At 45.1% G+C, this 16341-nt stretch overlaps 1 protein-coding gene across 3 annotated transcripts in view; it reads right to left on the bottom strand.

Moving 5' to 3' along the window:
• Positions 1 to 1111: 1111 nt before the first annotated feature.
• Positions 1112 to 16341, bottom strand: part of LOC115474730 (complement C2-like) — a 96196-nt gene continuing 80966 nt past the window's right edge. For all 3 annotated transcript variants that reach the window (XM_030210357.1, XM_030210359.1, XM_030210358.1), the window contains 4 exons: positions 14952 to 15082; positions 12446 to 12539; positions 9923 to 9972; positions 1112 to 1391 (listed from right to left, as the gene is read on the bottom strand). In XM_030210357.1, coding sequence (XP_030066217.1) covers positions 1269 to 1391; positions 9923 to 9972; positions 12446 to 12539; positions 14952 to 15082 — 398 coding nt within the window. In that variant the 3' untranslated portion in view covers positions 1112 to 1268. The remainder of the gene's footprint in view (positions 1392 to 9922; positions 9973 to 12445; positions 12540 to 14951; positions 15083 to 16341) is intronic.

Here is a 16341-nt window from a genome sequence, read left to right as displayed (position 1 = left end):
ACCCCAACTTAAGAAAAATTATAAAATATAAATGTGTACAATTGAGCCCAACTGAAACCAGGATATTTGGTTTCTGCCAAAACTAAATCTGTGACCAGAATTTGCCACTCAGTTTCAGCAGAAACCGAAGCCGAAAACAAAACTGCGCCCCCTCCTCAGACCTGGAGGCAGCTCCCTACTCCTGAGACCCCCCTCCCCCTCGTTGCAGCCCTCTCCTGGGCCTACCTTTTTGTTGGTAGAAAGCAAGTGCAGGAGCATCTCCATTCACTCCTTCTCCTGCTTCTGCCTGGCCCAGAAAATGGTTTCTGGAACTTTCAATGGCAGTCTCATGAGACTGTCACGGGAGGTCCCGGCAGCCATCTTGAGAATGGAATCTGCATGGGCAAGAGTGATCATACGCTCGTGGCCTTGCCGGCTCCATTGTCAAGATGGCTGCTGGGACCTCCTGTGGCAGTCTTGTGAGACTGCTGCTGGAAGTTTTGAAAGCCATTTTGTAGGCCAGGTGTGTGCAGGAGCAAGTGGGGGCATTCCTGTGCCCACTATTCACCAATAAAAAGGTAGGCCCAGGAAGTGGCTGCCGCTGGGAAGGGGGAGTTGGAATTGAAAAGGAAGGGCTGCCACTGAGGGAGGGCTCAGGAGGGGAGAGCTGCCACCAGGGGTGGGGCTCGGGAGGGGGGAGCTGCCTCCAGTGGGCCTGTCTTCTGCTGGGGGGGAGGGGGATGTGACAATGATGATTAGGGAGGGACGCTTCAGCAGAAAATGCACTGGCATTTTTGGCCGAAATCCAAACCCAAATTTCAGGCTGGTTTCAGTGCCGAATCTGAAATTGAAATTGAAATTTGGTTGGCCTCTAATGTACAAGTCAGATAATCAGGAACTAGGCTGTATCCAGATACTAGGATATTTAGTAGACAGGCACACCTGAGTAAGGAGTGGAGGAGTGGTCTAGTGGTTAGGGTGGTGGACTTTGGTCTTGAGGAACTGAGTTCAATTCCCACTTCAGCCACAGGCAGCTCCTTGTGACTCTGGGCAAGTCACTTAACCCTCCATTGCCCCAGGTACAAATAAGTACCTGTATACAATATGTAAGCCACATTGAGCCTGCCATGAGTGGGAAAGCACAGGGTACAAATGTAACAAAAAAAAATAAAACACAAACCAGTTCTTAGCAATTCTAGCCTCTACCAGCAAGGGCATTATGACTTTCATATTGTATTTCTCTCCCCCTTCTATGTATGTCCATCTTGGATTCCAAAGGAGGTGCCGGGTTACATGAAATCGCTCTCTTTTACAGTATGGAGGATCCACCCCATCATCTTGGGCACACTGGTGTAGAAGCCCAGGCTATTCTTGCCACATCTAGTTCCATTTCCAAAGCTGATGATGCCAACCTGTGTGTGAAACAAAGAAAAGAAATGAAAGTGTGAGATCAGGAGAGAAAGAAGATTCATAAGATGGGGGACAAAAGGCACAGACTGGAGAGAGAGATGGAGGAATAAGCAACAGAGAGAGAGACACTGAGGCAGAAGAGAAGGAAGACATAAAAAAAGGCAGGTGTCATAAAGAAAGGGGGAGATGTGAGAAAGATGAGAAAGAGAGTGTAAAAGAATTGTACAAGTGAGGAAAACAGAGAAACAGAGGTAAAAATGATCTGGTCATTTGCCCTGCCGTGGGAGGTGGTGAAGATGAAAACAGTAACAGAATTCAAAAATGTGTGGGACAAACACAAAGGAATCCTGTTTAGAAAGATCGGATCTAAAGAAAATAAGGGGCGATTAGGTAGGAAAGCCAGTGCTCGGCTGGCTTGTACAGTCTGTGCCTGATGGAGGCTGAATTAGATTTGGATGGGTCAGAGTGGAGCTTTTCAGGCGCTTTGACACCAACTTCAGAAATTTTAGAACAAGGCCAATGCCGAGCAGACTTCTATGGTCTATGCTCTAAAAATGGCAAGGATAAATCAGGAACAGGTATACATACCATATGTAATGAGTTTCTCTTGTTGGGCAGACTGGAAGGATTGTACAGGTTTTTATCTGCCGACATCTACTATGTTACTATGCTACTGTGTTGGGGGGGGGGGGGGGGACATTTTATGAGACGAGCATGTAGGTGTTTTATGTACAAAACTAGGCTCTTATTGCTTGACATTTCAGAAGAAATTGTAGACCTTTTTATTTGGCAAGGGTTAGATACGGTTGAATTAGAAAAGGTACAGAGAAGGGCAACAAAAATGATAAAGGGGATGGGAAGACTTCCCTATGAGGAAAGACTAAAATGGCTAGGGCTCTTCAGCTTGGAGAAAAGACGGCTAAGGGGAGATATGATAGAGGTCTATAAAATAATGAGTGGAGTGGAAAAGGTAGACATGAATCACTTGTTTACTCTTTCCAAAAATACTAGGACTAGGGGGCACACAATGAAGCTAGAAAGTAGTAAATTTTAAATGAATCAGAGAAAATATTTCTTCACTCAATGTGTAATTAAACTCTGGAATTTGTTGCCAGAGAATGTAGTAAAAGCAGTTAGCTTAGCAGGGTTTGAAAAAGGTTTGGATGGCTTCCTAGAGGAAAAGTACATAGACCATTATTAAAATGGACTTTGGGAAAATCCACTGCTTATTTCTAGAATAAACAGCATAAAATGTATTGTACTGTTTTGGGATCATGCTGGGTACATGTGACCTGGATTGGCCACTGTTGGAAAAAGGATGCTGGGCTTGATGGACCTTCGATCTGCCCCAGTATGGCAACACTTATATACATATGAACTTATACTGTTATTTTTGCTTATTTATTTTCTGTAAACCGCCTTGGACCCCTATAGCGGTAAACAAGATTCATAAGAACATAAAAATAGCCATACTGGGTCAGACCAATGGTCCATCTAGCCCAGTGTCCTGTTTCCAACAGTGTCCAATCCAGGTCACAAGTACCTGGCAGAAACCCAAATAGTAGCAACATTCCAGAATCCCAAATGCCCTGATGCTCAGAAGCAAATGCAAGTCATATTGATATTGCTTGGGGGTATATGTGCATAAAATTAGGTACATATAGAAGGCAGCTCTACAAGAAAATTATTTATTTATTAGGATTTATTTACTGCCTTTTTTGAAGGAATTCATTCAAGGCGGTATACAGTAAGAATAGATCAAACATGAGCATTAGGCAATTACAGCAGTAAAAATATTCAAAAACAATAAAAAGAGGGGCATTTTCGAAAGAAACGTCCAAGTTGCGATTTGGGTGTCTTTGTAAAACGTCCAAATCCGGGGGCGGGGAAAACCATATTTTCAAAACAAGACGGACGTCCGTCTTTTGTTTTGAAAATATCAAGGACGTCCTTGGATTTGGACTTCCCTACAGATGGAAGTCTTTCATATTTGGCGATTTTCGAAACCAAAGACGTCCATGTCAAAAACGTCCAAATGCAAGCCATTTAGACGCGGAAGGAGCCAGCATTTGTAGTGCATTGGTCCCCCTGACATGCCAGGACACCAACCGGGCACCCTAGGGGGCACTGCAGTGGACTTCATAAATTGCTCCCAGGTACATAGCTCCCTTACCGTGTGTGCTGAGCCCCCCCAACCCCCCCCAAAACCCACTACCAACAACTGTACACCACTACCATAGCCCTTACGGGTGAAGGGGGGTACCTAGATGTGGGTACAGTGGGTTTCTGGTGGGTTTTGGAGGGCTCGCTGTTTCCTCCACAAACATAACAGGTAGGGGGGTATGGGCCTGGGTCCGCCTGTCTGAAGTGCACTGCACCCACTAAAACTGCTCCAGGGACCTGCATGCGCTGTCATGGACCTGAGCATGGCATCTGAGGCTGGCACGTAATATTTTTAAAGATGTTTTTTTAGGGTGGGGGGCGTTAGTGACCTCTGGGGAGGAAGGGGAGGTCATCCCCGATTCCCTCAGGTGGTCATCTGGTCATTTCGGGCACCTATTTGTGCCTTATTTGTAATAAAAACATATCCAGGTGAAAACATCCAAGTTACGTGCCTGCTTTTTTCAATTATGGCTCAAAGACGTGCAAGTGTTAGGCACGCCCAAGTCCCACCTTCATCATGCCTCTGACACACCCCCTTGAAATTTGGATGTCCTTGCGACGGACTGCAGTTGGAGACGTCCAAAATCGGGTTTCGATTATACCGATTTGGACGTCTCTGGGAGATGGACATCCATGTTATGATTTATGTCGAAAGATGGACGTCCTTCTCTTTGAAAATGAGCCTGAAAGTATGGCATGGCAGTGGCATAGCAGGGGGGGCTGCCACCCGCGGCGGGGCGGTTCGCCATTGCACCCCCCCGGGTGCAGCACGATGACATCCCCCCCCTCGGTGCATCAACACCCCCTCCCCCCGACCAGCTCCCGCACCCTACCTTTAAAAAGAATGTCAGAATCTGAGGCGAGGCGCAGCCCCTCGCGCCTGCCCTGCATGTAAAAGAAATGTGGACCGTCGGGCCTTCTCTCGCTCTGTCTGTCCCGCCCTTGCGGAAATAGGAAGTTGCGTCAGCGGATGGCGGGACAGATAGAGCGAGGGAAGGCCCGACGGTCCACATTCCTTTTACATGCAGGGCAGGCGCCAGGTGCTGCACTTAACCTCGGATTCCAATATTCTTTTTAAAAGTAGGGTGCGGGAGCTGGTCGAGGGGTGTCGATGCGCCGAGGGGGGGGGGGAGCTGGCAGGGAGCACCCCCAGCCCCCTGAGCTGACACCCGGGGCGGACCGCCCCTCCCGCCCCCCCCCCCTTGCTACGCCACTGTGGCATGGTATACTACTTACAATGTCAACACAATACGTAATAGAACATTATAATTGATAGTGAAGGGTAAAGCAAAGATGTAACATATAGATAGGTAAGAAAGTAGGAAGAGTAGAAAGTAAGGTCACTGATTTAAAGAAAGTTGCACATGAGGTCAGAGAAATGGTTAAATATTAGCCTAACTGGGTATATATGCGCTTAACATTATACATGATCATTTACACCAGCCACAGAGGTAGTGTAATAGTGTCAAATGCTATAGATGTGTACGTAGCTTACGGTATTCTATGTTATATGTGTGTGAGCTCCTGACATCATTTTGATGACAACGAAGTGTACCATAAACACAGATCACATTATTCCTCTTCTTGGAATGTAATAATAACCTCCTGTCATTGAAAAATGCACTCTTATATGCAGTGGCGTACCAAGGGCGGGCGGTGGGGGCGGTCTGCTCTGGGTGCACACCGCTGGGGTGGTGCAGAGAGCAGCTGCGTGCCTGTCGGCTCCGCTGGTTCCCTGCTCCCTCTGCCCCTCTGCACCATATATAGAATTCCCCTAACTGTTCAGAGCATGTCAAACATGTCCCCTATAGTTACTGCACAGAAAAGTTCTTTACTATATAGAGCGCTAATTCTGTAACAGCATTAGGGAGCACAGAACTTGTAATAGAATACTAGCGTAAAGCTGCCTTGACACGCCGATATTTATGCACAACTGCATATGTCATGTCAATGGCAGGCATAAGTTGCCATGCTTAAGTGCACCTCACAGCACACGTATCTCATATTATTCTATAAGTTGCGCACATTGCTAGGCTGAATGCCCATGATCCCTACTCTGCTCACAGGTAGGACCTACTTGCAGTTGTGCAATAAAGGGCAGATGATCAAAACCCCCACGCTGTTCCAAATGGCGTTTTAAAATTAGTGCTGGAACAGTGTGGGAAAACAACACTGCTATGATCAAAGCTAACAGCATGCAAATGTAAGCATGCTATTAGCTTCGATCATGGGGGTACTTCTATGGGAGGATTGTGCTTGGGCATACGCCCAAGGCACAGTCCTCCTGCAGAACTTGTTTGTTTCTCCCAGACCTGCCCCCCCCCCCCCCAAATAATAAAAAGACCCTGGTGGTGACGATAAAAGTGCCAAATTCAAAGCAGTTTGGATGCTGCATTATTGGATTCTCTAGCCCTTACATTTATAATTATCATCTGTGGCTCAGATAATTTGTTCGTCTCCTGAGGCAGGTGCATGTGGTGCCGAAACACAGATCTGCGTCTTTTTTAATAAATCAGCTGTTTAGGAACCACATTGGTCTACCTCTTTCTTCTTCTCTTTTTATTCAGGACCAGTCTTATGCAGGGGCGATAGGGGTGGCCACACAGGGCCTCGCACTCCCAGGGACCCCGTGGTCCTCCCTGAACCTTCCTTAATGCAAGGCACACTGGTGGTCTAGTGGCCTCTTCAGGACAGGAAAGAACCCTATTCTTTTCTGCCCGCTGCCACTGCTGCTGCTGCATTCTTCAAAATGGCTGCTGAGACTTCATGCTGCGGACTTGTGAGACCACTGCTTGAAGTCTCAGCAGTCATTTTGAAGAAAGTGGCAGCAGCAGTGGGCAGGAAACAGTGGGGTTCTTTCCTGCCCTGAAGAAGCCACTAGGCCATCAAGGCGCATTAAGGTAGGTTCGGGACATGCACCCTGAGGCTCGGGGGGGTGGGGTGGTGTGGGGAGGGGAAGAGAGGGCATGCCATAGCACCCTCAGGCTCGGGAGGGAGAAAGGGCAGAGTCCTCTGAGGCTTGGGGTCCTCCCCTCTACACATAAATTAAAAAAAAAAAGAACATCTTGTCAGAAGGAGGTAAGGCTAGCCAGAGGCAGGCTAGACAAGGAGCCAGGGGCGGAGCTAGGCAACACTGAACTGGTATGCACAGGGCCCCACAATTGCTAAGACTGGCCCTGTTTTTGTTGGTCATGCTTTATTGTTAAGGGGGCACTTCTGCTTGTTTGTTCTATTCTCATAGCTATGGCATTTAGGTGTGAGCATTTATACCAGCTCTATCTGAATCTGGCGTAAGTGATTGCACCTACATTACAGCATATATCTAACCTGTTAGACTCAAATACTATGAAGGAAAGTAAGCACCAAGTAACAGTTGGCACATAGGTGCCCTCTAGCTACCTATATAAAGACACACTGGAGCTCATTTTCAAAAGAGAAAAACGTCCATAAAGTGGCATAAATCTGCATTTGGACATTTTTCTCAAAAAAATGTCCAAATTGGTATTTTCAAAACCAATTTTTAGAAGTTTTTCTATGAAGTCCGTCAGAAGTGCATTCAAATCACAAGAGGGCATGCCAGGGGTGTGTTAAGAGTGGGATCCGGTCGTTCCTAACACTTGGATGTTTTTCTGCCATAATGGAACAAAACAAAAACATCAAGGGCTATAAGTTGGACGTTTTGGTCTAGACCTGTTTTATTAACGAATAAGCCATAAAAAAGTATCCAAAATGACCATATGACCACTGCAGGAATAAAGGAATGAAACCCACTTACTCCTTCAGTGGTCACTGACCCCCTCCCACCCCGCAAAGATGTAAATGAAACAGACATACCAGCCTCTATGACAGCTTCAGATTTTATGGCCAGAGCAAGGTGACCAAGGCCCATAATCCACTCTAACTATTACACTTGTGGTGGAAAATGTCAGCCCCCCCCCCCGAAAAAAATTCTCAAAACCTACATATAGGTGACACATATAGGTGACACCTGCAGCCATAAGGGCTATTGTAGTGGTGTATAGTTGGGTACAGTAGGTTTTTGCGTGGGTTTTGAAGGGCTCACCATACAATATAAGTGGGTAATGGCGAGATATGTACCTAGGACCTTTTATGTGAAGTCCACAAAAAGATAAATGTACTAAGCACAACAACATCTAGGAAATGGTCATTTTCAAAGAAAAAAGATAGACATTTTTCTAGTTTAAAAATGGTCATTTTCAATACTTGATTTTTGGATTTTTATTTATTTATATATTTACATTTATTAATCAGGTGTACAATAATCCATAAAGCTGAAAGGAATCAGAAAAATACAACCCTCAAAAAAGAGAGAAATAAGAAAAACAAAGAAAATGATCTATTATATAGTCCACAATATTTAGGGTTTAAATAAGAAAAATAATAGAAGAAAAAAAGAAAGAAAACCTCTCCACAAGGAAGCAGCTTAAGCAAACAAACAAACTCCTGCAACTGTTTCGCATTAACTCTAAGGCGGGCCAATCAGTCTTACTACTACACCTATTTCTTTCAGGCCACTATAAAATCATTCAATTGGTTGAGTTGAAAAAAAGGAAATTCTTGGGATTGAAAAAAGATACAACACCTAACAGGAAGTTTCAAAATAAACTTGGCTCCCAAGGCCAATGCTCATGGTCTAAGGGCCAAAAATTCTTTCCTATGCCTCTGCATAGCTTGTGACAAATCAGGGAATATACGAATATTTGAACCCAAAAACTGTTCATTTAAATATTGAAAATACATCTTCAAAACATAACCCCTATCATGTTCCTAGGCAAACGTCACTAGGAGATTCGTTCTGTTATAATCTCCATGGAACTTTCCAGAAAAGCTGTTAAATGTAATTCTTCTGGCCTCTCGCCCCTTGCCCCAACTGGAGTCGAACTACCAGTTTCCTCCCAAAGTCAAACATTGAGTTCTTACTAGTGGAGATATATTTTCAGATGGTATTAGCAGAACCTCTCGAAAGTATCTCTGCACCATTTCCATGGGTGAGATAACCGGAGATCTAGGAACATTTAAAAACCTCGTTATTTTTCCTTGATTGATTTTCCATATGTTCTAACTTCTGGGCCATCAAAGATCTTTCCTTTAATAACGATAGCTCAAGTTGTTTCACTTCTGCCAATTGTTCCGCCTGCTTTTTCAGTTGTTCTCCATGTGAGGTTAACAAATCTCCTGTTTTCTCCACCTTGGAAACAATAGCCCCACAATCCAACATAATCACTGACATTGCCTGTTTCAGGTTGGTGTCCATGACTTTGATAGCCTGCCAAAGAGTGTCCAAAGTCACTACAGCCGGTTTCTTAATCTCCCCTAGCTCCAGTATGTTACCACCAGAAGGAACCTTCTCCACTCCAACTTCTCGCAGACCAGGTCTCTCCACTGCCAAACAGGCTCCATCAGACTCCAACACGGCAGTTCCTCCTTGGGAAACTTTCCGAAAAACCACTTGGGAAAAGGAACTCATTCCCAAAGATACTGTGAGCTCACTTCCAAGTTGTGTGTGTGTGTATGGGGGGTCGGCTTCTGTTCCAGGCTTAGTGAGACCCGATCCCATTGCAGGAGCCGCTGAGTCAGCATGACGCATCACTGTTCTAGCCAAAGTAGTCTGGATTAGATGCTGCGGAGCTACCCAGACTGGAGGGAGAGCCCTTGGAGCTCCTTTCTGCTTTTCCATACTGAAAATCAGTTGGGTCCAATGCAAGTGCCCATCAGCTTAAAAGGTAAGGAAAAAGCAATGCGTTCATGTGTCTGTTCCCGACACCATTTTGACCCCTCTGAGTTTTGGACGCTTTCAGCAAACGTCCAAAGTTGGATTTAGATGTCATATTGAAAAATGATCCTCAGCTGGCGGCGGTCAATGTGTTTTTGGCCAACATCAGCAGTATGCCCAAATATTCAAAACTGGGCCTTGTCCAGGCACCAGCATTGAATATCTTGTTATACATAGCTGGGTAACACTTATCCAGTTAAGTGCGATATTCAGAACTTAACTGGGTAAGATAAATCAGATAAAGGCAGGTCTGTGTTTTATGCGGTCCTTTTCATCCAGTTAACTTATCCGATTGAGTGATGAATATTGGCGCGCAACCAGATAAGTATTGACTCTACCTCTGGACTGCCCATGAAATAGTTGGTTTTGGCTTAGGTACTAACCAGGTATATTCAGTGGTTCTATCCGGTAAAGTCCTGTTGCATATACCCGACTAGTGATTTAAATGGTCAGGAGCCTCTCCGGGCCCTTTAAAGAGCTGTGAATATTGACCCCACTGACATTGTATTACAGTAACAGAGCTGAGAAACAGAAAACAGAGATTTTTAAAATTAATGATAAATACAAACGATTTACCTGAATCCATCGTCGATTCATCTTAACCACAAAAGGACCCCCAGAATCACCTGTAGAAAAGACAAGGCAGGCGTGTGATACAGGATATTCAATCAAAGGAAGGTGGATAAAGCAGCCGTTCAAAGATTAGTAATCACTGTATTGTTTCAATAAAATTGTACTGCAGGAAACAGAAAGTAAAAAATAAATAATAGAAAACATATGCCTCCCATGAAGGTGCAGCGATGGGGAAGGAAGTGTGGATTGTGTGTTACTCCTATGCACCATGGGCCAGGCGGTGAGCACAAATAGGAGCATATGCACAGAACTTTTGTTTGGAGCATAGAGACATAAGAGTGATGTGCCATAGGAGGAGTGGAATGCACTGGTATCAGCTACTTCCCACAGTGGCAGCATTGAAAGAGAGGAAAAAAATCCACCAAGGTGGAAGAACGCTGAATTCCCACGAGAGGTACCCAAGGAGAAAGGACAGTGGGAAAACGACCATGAACGCAAGAGACAGGGACATTATCTTAAACTTCTCAAGTTGTTTTTATTGATCGGAGACTCGACACAGTACTGTGTTTCGGCCACAGGCCTGCTTCAGGAGTATTCTGAGCTTGGTTTGAAGTACAAACATATCATACAAAGACTTGTGCTTAAGTGATAATTGGGAAGCCTGGTCTTGAAAAAAGACCTTTTGTTATGAGCTCATGAGTCAACATAGTGTCATTGTTGCATTTTGCTACTTTTGGTGCTACAACACTATGTTGACTTCAAACCAAACTCAGAAGACTCTTGAAGCAGGCCTGTGGCCAAAACACAGTACTATGTTGAGTCTCCTATCAATAAAACCAACTTGAAAAGTTTAAGATCATGTGCTCGGCCAAGGTTAGTGATCATTCGCTTGGGAGGGAGGACGACACTGGGAGGCCCAATAGAGATTTGCATGACCTAGGATGGGAGGTGGAAGGGGAGGAGAAGAAGGAAGGGCTAAATCATATGCTGACCAGCTGCTGATATTCAGTAACACTTAACTGGGCAGTGCCTCTGAATATTAGCCTTAACCAGCCATGTTGAAACTGGCCAATTAGAGGAGGTCTAGGGCGGAGACTGAGCAGTCCCAGAAGTTATAGCGATATTCAGTGCTGGTGCTTGCATAGCTAATCAGGCTAATAGGACCACAAAATTAGCAGTCCTAACTTTGCCTGATTAGCTATGGGGTTTCGTACTGAATATCAGCCATACATGCATAACGTCTGGGTATCATCACCATTCACCTGGATATTCAGTGCTGATGTCCAGACATGGCTCAACATTGAATATCTGGGTCTGATTTAGCTGGCAATGATCAGCACTTAAAAAACACACTGACTGCTGCTGGCTGAATACTGACCAGGAAGTAATTTGGGCAACATCAACTAGAAGTCACTTGTTTCTCAGGTGAAATAAATTTCTTCATGATGTGTATAAATGATTTTTCATTTGGATGATGTTTGGATGTGTCTGTGCCAGTTATATAAAATATACTGCCTGATATTCAAAGTGATTTTTAGATTGTAAGCTCTATTGAGCAGGGACTGTCTCTCTATGTCAGGTGTTCAGCACTGCGTGCATCTGGTAGCGCTATACAAATGTTAATAATAATAATTTAAGCAGGCAGGAGAGGCTTGGAACTGCTTAACCGACGATATTCAGTGGAAATTAACAGGGCAGTGCTGTTGACATCGTCAATGACCGGCCAATTTGAAGCAGGACTGCACAGAGGCATTACAGGGGTAGAGTCGAGGAGAAGCCAGGAGTTATGCAGGTTCCGGCAATATTCAGTACTGACACCCACATGGCTAACCATCCTGAATTTGCCCGGTTAGCCATGTAAGAGCTGGCACTGAATATCGTCTGGCACCTGCATAATTTCTGGTACTGGTTGGCATGTTTCGAGTGTCCTTCCCTCCCTCTCACCTCCTCCACTGCAAGTTCCAGACCTCTTCCCCCCCCAACAAGGCAAGACACCCCTCCCACCCCTTCTGGCAAGATTCAGACTATAGCTAGAGGTCACAGTAGCCATTTTGACCACTCCCTCGCTCCTCTCCCTATCACCCTACTTGACCATCAAGAAGTTCAAGGGGTCTATTCTGATTAGGGATCGCCTTGTCGGGGGGTTGTGGGAGGGGATCTGGACCTTGCCAAGGGGTGAGAGGGGGTCTTGTCTGCTCGGGGGCGGGGCTCAGGACATGGACACAGGATTTTTGTGGGTCCCAGCTGATATTCAGTTGGGACCCTCATGAGGCCTGGCCGCCTGACACAAACTGGTCATTTATTTAGTTCTGGTGCCTGAACAAGGCCTAGCATTTAATATTGAGACCTAATTTAGCCAGTGAAGGTCAGCGTTTATAAAAATGCTGACCGCCACTGGCTGAATATTGACAGGATCCTTATTTTACAATCTGTTGCTGCGGCCTGGCAAAAGAATATTGAGCTATATTCTATCCTGAGCAGGGGACACAAAGCAAAAAGCTGAAAGGTCTGGGGCTGTGGCACTACCGTGGCAGGCGTCAGCTCCATCATCTCCAATTGCACAGAACATGTTCTCTGTGAAATTCAGATTCCCTGTAGCGTCACTGCATGCCACACGGTTCTGTAAAGAGAAAATGCAACAGCCTTGAGAAATCCAGTATTATGACTGGGCTGCCAGCTCAGTGCCCCTCTCCCTGCCTAATTGCATCATTCCCCTTGTTCCTTATGAGGTGTAGGGACATGACACCTTTTATTGCCTAGGAGGGCTACACTGCAGAGCACAATGACTGAGAATCATCTACTACTGGCTGAGATGCCTTTCTTGCTAACATCTCTACTTATTAATGCATTCTAGGAAACATCTCAGACTAAGATTAAGGGTAAGCAAACATGACAACATGAAAATGAATGAATACTGTAAAACCTTTGGGGTCAATACTGAAAGTGAATTAACTGGGCAGAAGGGGTTTCTGCCTGGTTAAATTAAGCTGACTGGCCCTACAGTGGCATTCAACCAGATCCTGCCTCTGAATATCTGCTCTGATAGCTGCGGCATTCATTGGTTAGTGACAGGGCTGTCCAGGGACAAAGTCAGGCTAGTGCTGGGGATTACCTGAGCCTCGCCAGTAATCAGTAGCAGTAACTAGATAACTGGTTAACATAGGACAACAAAAATGATGTCCTATGTAAACTGGATAACTATCTGGGCACTGCTGTTGAATATCAGCAGCACCTGCGTAAATCCTGATGGCCACCGTGTGCTGGATATTCATTGTGTGGGGCACAGCCCTGCCACCATTTTATGTGTATTACAGAAACCTAACTCAAGACTGAGCTGTAGGCCTATGACATGAAATGGAATCTTTGTGGCAGAAGATGTTACACTGTGGCTGCATCAGCCCAAGGACTCTCCCCCCCAGGGGCGGACTGAGAGTGGTCTGGGCCCCTGGGCACTGAGGGTGATCTGGGCCCCTCGCCCGGCTGCTGCCCAACACCGCCCCTACCGCTAAGCTGCTGCCCCCTACCGTCACAGCCAACACCCCCGCTGCCCCAGTCCTACTTGAAGGGCCCTGGTGATCTAGTGGTCTCTGCAGGGTGGGAGTGGGAGCATGTTCTTTCCTTCCCGCTGCACTGCCACTATTCCCCTGCCTGCAGGCACCACAGTGTTTTCAAAACAGTGACTGAGACTTCCAGTGGTAGTCTCTCAGGTCTCGACAGTCTCGGTAGACTTCTGCAGGAGGTCTCAGCCACCATTTTTAAAGTACGGTGGTGCCGGGTAGGGGGAAAAGCAGCAGCACAACGGGCAGGAAAGAACATGCTCCCCCCGTAGAGCCCACTAGATCTCCAGCGTCGCACTATAAAAGGTAGGACCGGGGAGGGCTGTAGTGTGCGATGACCCTCTGGGCCCCCGGGCACTGCACAGCTGCCTGAATGGTCAGTCCAACCCTGCTTCCCCTGATATTCAGCACTATTTAACCAGCCAGGAACAGTGCTTAGCTGGCTAAGAGGTAATATTCAGCATGACATAGCCGGTTATCTTCGCTGAATGGTAGCGCTTAGTGCATAACGGGTAACCAGCTATATCATGCGATATAGCTGGCTATCCATGAATATTCAATCGCTGGCTGGTTAAGTTTAACAGGCATATTGGACCGCCTAAATAGAAGTCCTATCTTTGCTCGCTAGAAATTTAATTGGCCAGCAGTGAATATTCACTTAGTCGGTTATGTTTGAGCCGGCCAAAAAACCCCGGATATTCAATGCTGGTCACTGGAAATGACCCAGCATTGAATATCAGGGTTCAGCATCAATCATGGCCTTTATGTGGGCTGCCTCCCATGGTCTCATTATCGGGCCCTTTGTGACCAGCTGGATCCAGTTTAGAAGATTCCAGAAATCCTTGAAGGAGGACCTTGTTTATATTGCTCCCAACACTTTGGAGTCTCTCAATTCATTTTGGAACATCTGAAAGTTACTGGGCAGGTATAGACATGATTGGTCCAATATCATCAATAATCATCAATCAGCCAATCACCATCTACTCTCTGCCCTGTTTTGATAGGCAATCCTGATAACAGAGAGTATTTATAGCTGTAAGGAACCAAGGGACAAGACAATGAGGAGAAGGAGGAGACAGAAGGAATGATGTTCCAGCTACCATTGACGACCCCTTGGATGTTTTTGGTTCTATGATCACTCAAGGGCTTGGCAGTGAGGGTATTTGCCAGTAGGGAGGGTGTGTTGTACCAAGTAATACTGTGCTCACCTGTGTTAGACATCAATATTAGGAACAGGAATTTTCAGAAACTGTTGTTAATAGGATTTTACTGCTGCTTACTATTTTATTTATCTTGCTGTGCTAAATCAACCATTATTGTTATGGATACTCTGATAGTCAGTATTCATTATCAGCAGATAGGGGGCTGTAATGAGCTTAGGCCATACTTATATACACAGAAGTGTTATTTGAATTTCTCCCACAAGTGCCAGTACTGATGTGCAGTTCTGTTTTCACAGGTATATGGCTTCTCACCTGGATAGCGATTTCAGCATAGTACAATTCATTTGGAGATCTGTATCCCAAGTGAGATCTCTTCCCCCAGCCACTGATAAACCCATAAATCTTTTTGTCCTCCTTCCCTCCATGTCCTGTCAGGATCTTGTCTGTAAGGACAGGAAATCTGAATCATTATGGAAGTAGTGTGATTGGTCTAAGAGTGTTGATGAGCTTTATAAGCCAATTAAACTCTCTGGAATACCAGTCTGTTTTTACTAAGTTAAAAATAATCAAAGCAAAGATGTTGTAGCCAATCACTTTTAAACCAAAAGAAAAAAAAATAAACAACAGACAAATCCAGTCATTTGCTGGACTGCCTTCCCAAGCTTTAATAAAGAATGTCTAAAGTGCTGCATAGCACGTAACACAGAGGTGAAAAAAAAAAAGTATTCCAAACCTAGGGTTTAAGCTCTCTGCTATGAGCTTCAAACTAGCTCCATTTTTCTCCCTAGTGGCTTCAAATACCCTTTCTACACAATTCATGCTTTGGTTGATCACCTAGTTTTATATTTTTGTGAGATCTGTAGAAGTCACATATATAAGACTGGCCTTTGAATCTTTAATAAGAGTGATATCTACCAGGCCCAGGTCATTGAGTACAGGCTGAATCAGTCCTGGATTTGCCCCCATAACACCTACGAAATCTGTCATTCTGTTTACCATATAGTGATAAAAGACCTGGATCCATTTGATATGTGGGACTGCTCTAGCTCTCAGTTTACACCTATTCAGTTTATTCCTTACACACTAAATTACTGCAGCAGAGTGACAATGGTATAGGAACTGCAGCAGGTGTTCTTCTGTCCTGAGCTGGTAAGAACAAATAAAATTCACTGTATGACATCATCCACGCAGGAAAAGGAAAAAGACAAACTACATCCTGTGCTTCCTATAGCATTGCCATTCCACAGTAACCAACCCCTTGATATTCAGCTGGCGGTGAGCAGTGCTTTTGCTGTTCTGCTGACGCTAAACCTGGATATTCAATGTTGGGCTGTTTCCGGCGACCAGCATTGAATATCAGGTTTCATTTTTGATCATGGCAACTTAACTGGTTCAGCCAATAATCAGCGCTAACTAGTTAAGTGCTTAGCAGTTAAAGATAGGCCTACTATTTATGCGGCCTATTTTAACCGCTAAACATAGGTGGTTTGGCGCTGAATATCCATGCCTAAAGAGCTATGTCGAACGACACAGTCGGTTAACCTCTAACCGCAGATATTCAGCAGGAAATAACCAGTTATCTCCTGCTGGATATCTGCAGTTAGACGCTAAAACGCTATTTAACTGACAAGGAGCCATTCCTAGCTGGATAAATAGTTTTGATTATTGGTCAGCAAATGTTTCTTGCAAATGTGCAGTAAGA

This window comes from Microcaecilia unicolor, chromosome 7, assembly GCF_901765095.1.
Source record: "Microcaecilia unicolor chromosome 7, aMicUni1.1, whole genome shotgun sequence".
In the NCBI taxonomy this organism is placed as follows: domain Eukaryota; kingdom Metazoa; phylum Chordata; class Amphibia; order Gymnophiona; family Siphonopidae; genus Microcaecilia; species Microcaecilia unicolor.
This window is presented reverse-complemented; position numbering and strand designations above follow the sequence as displayed.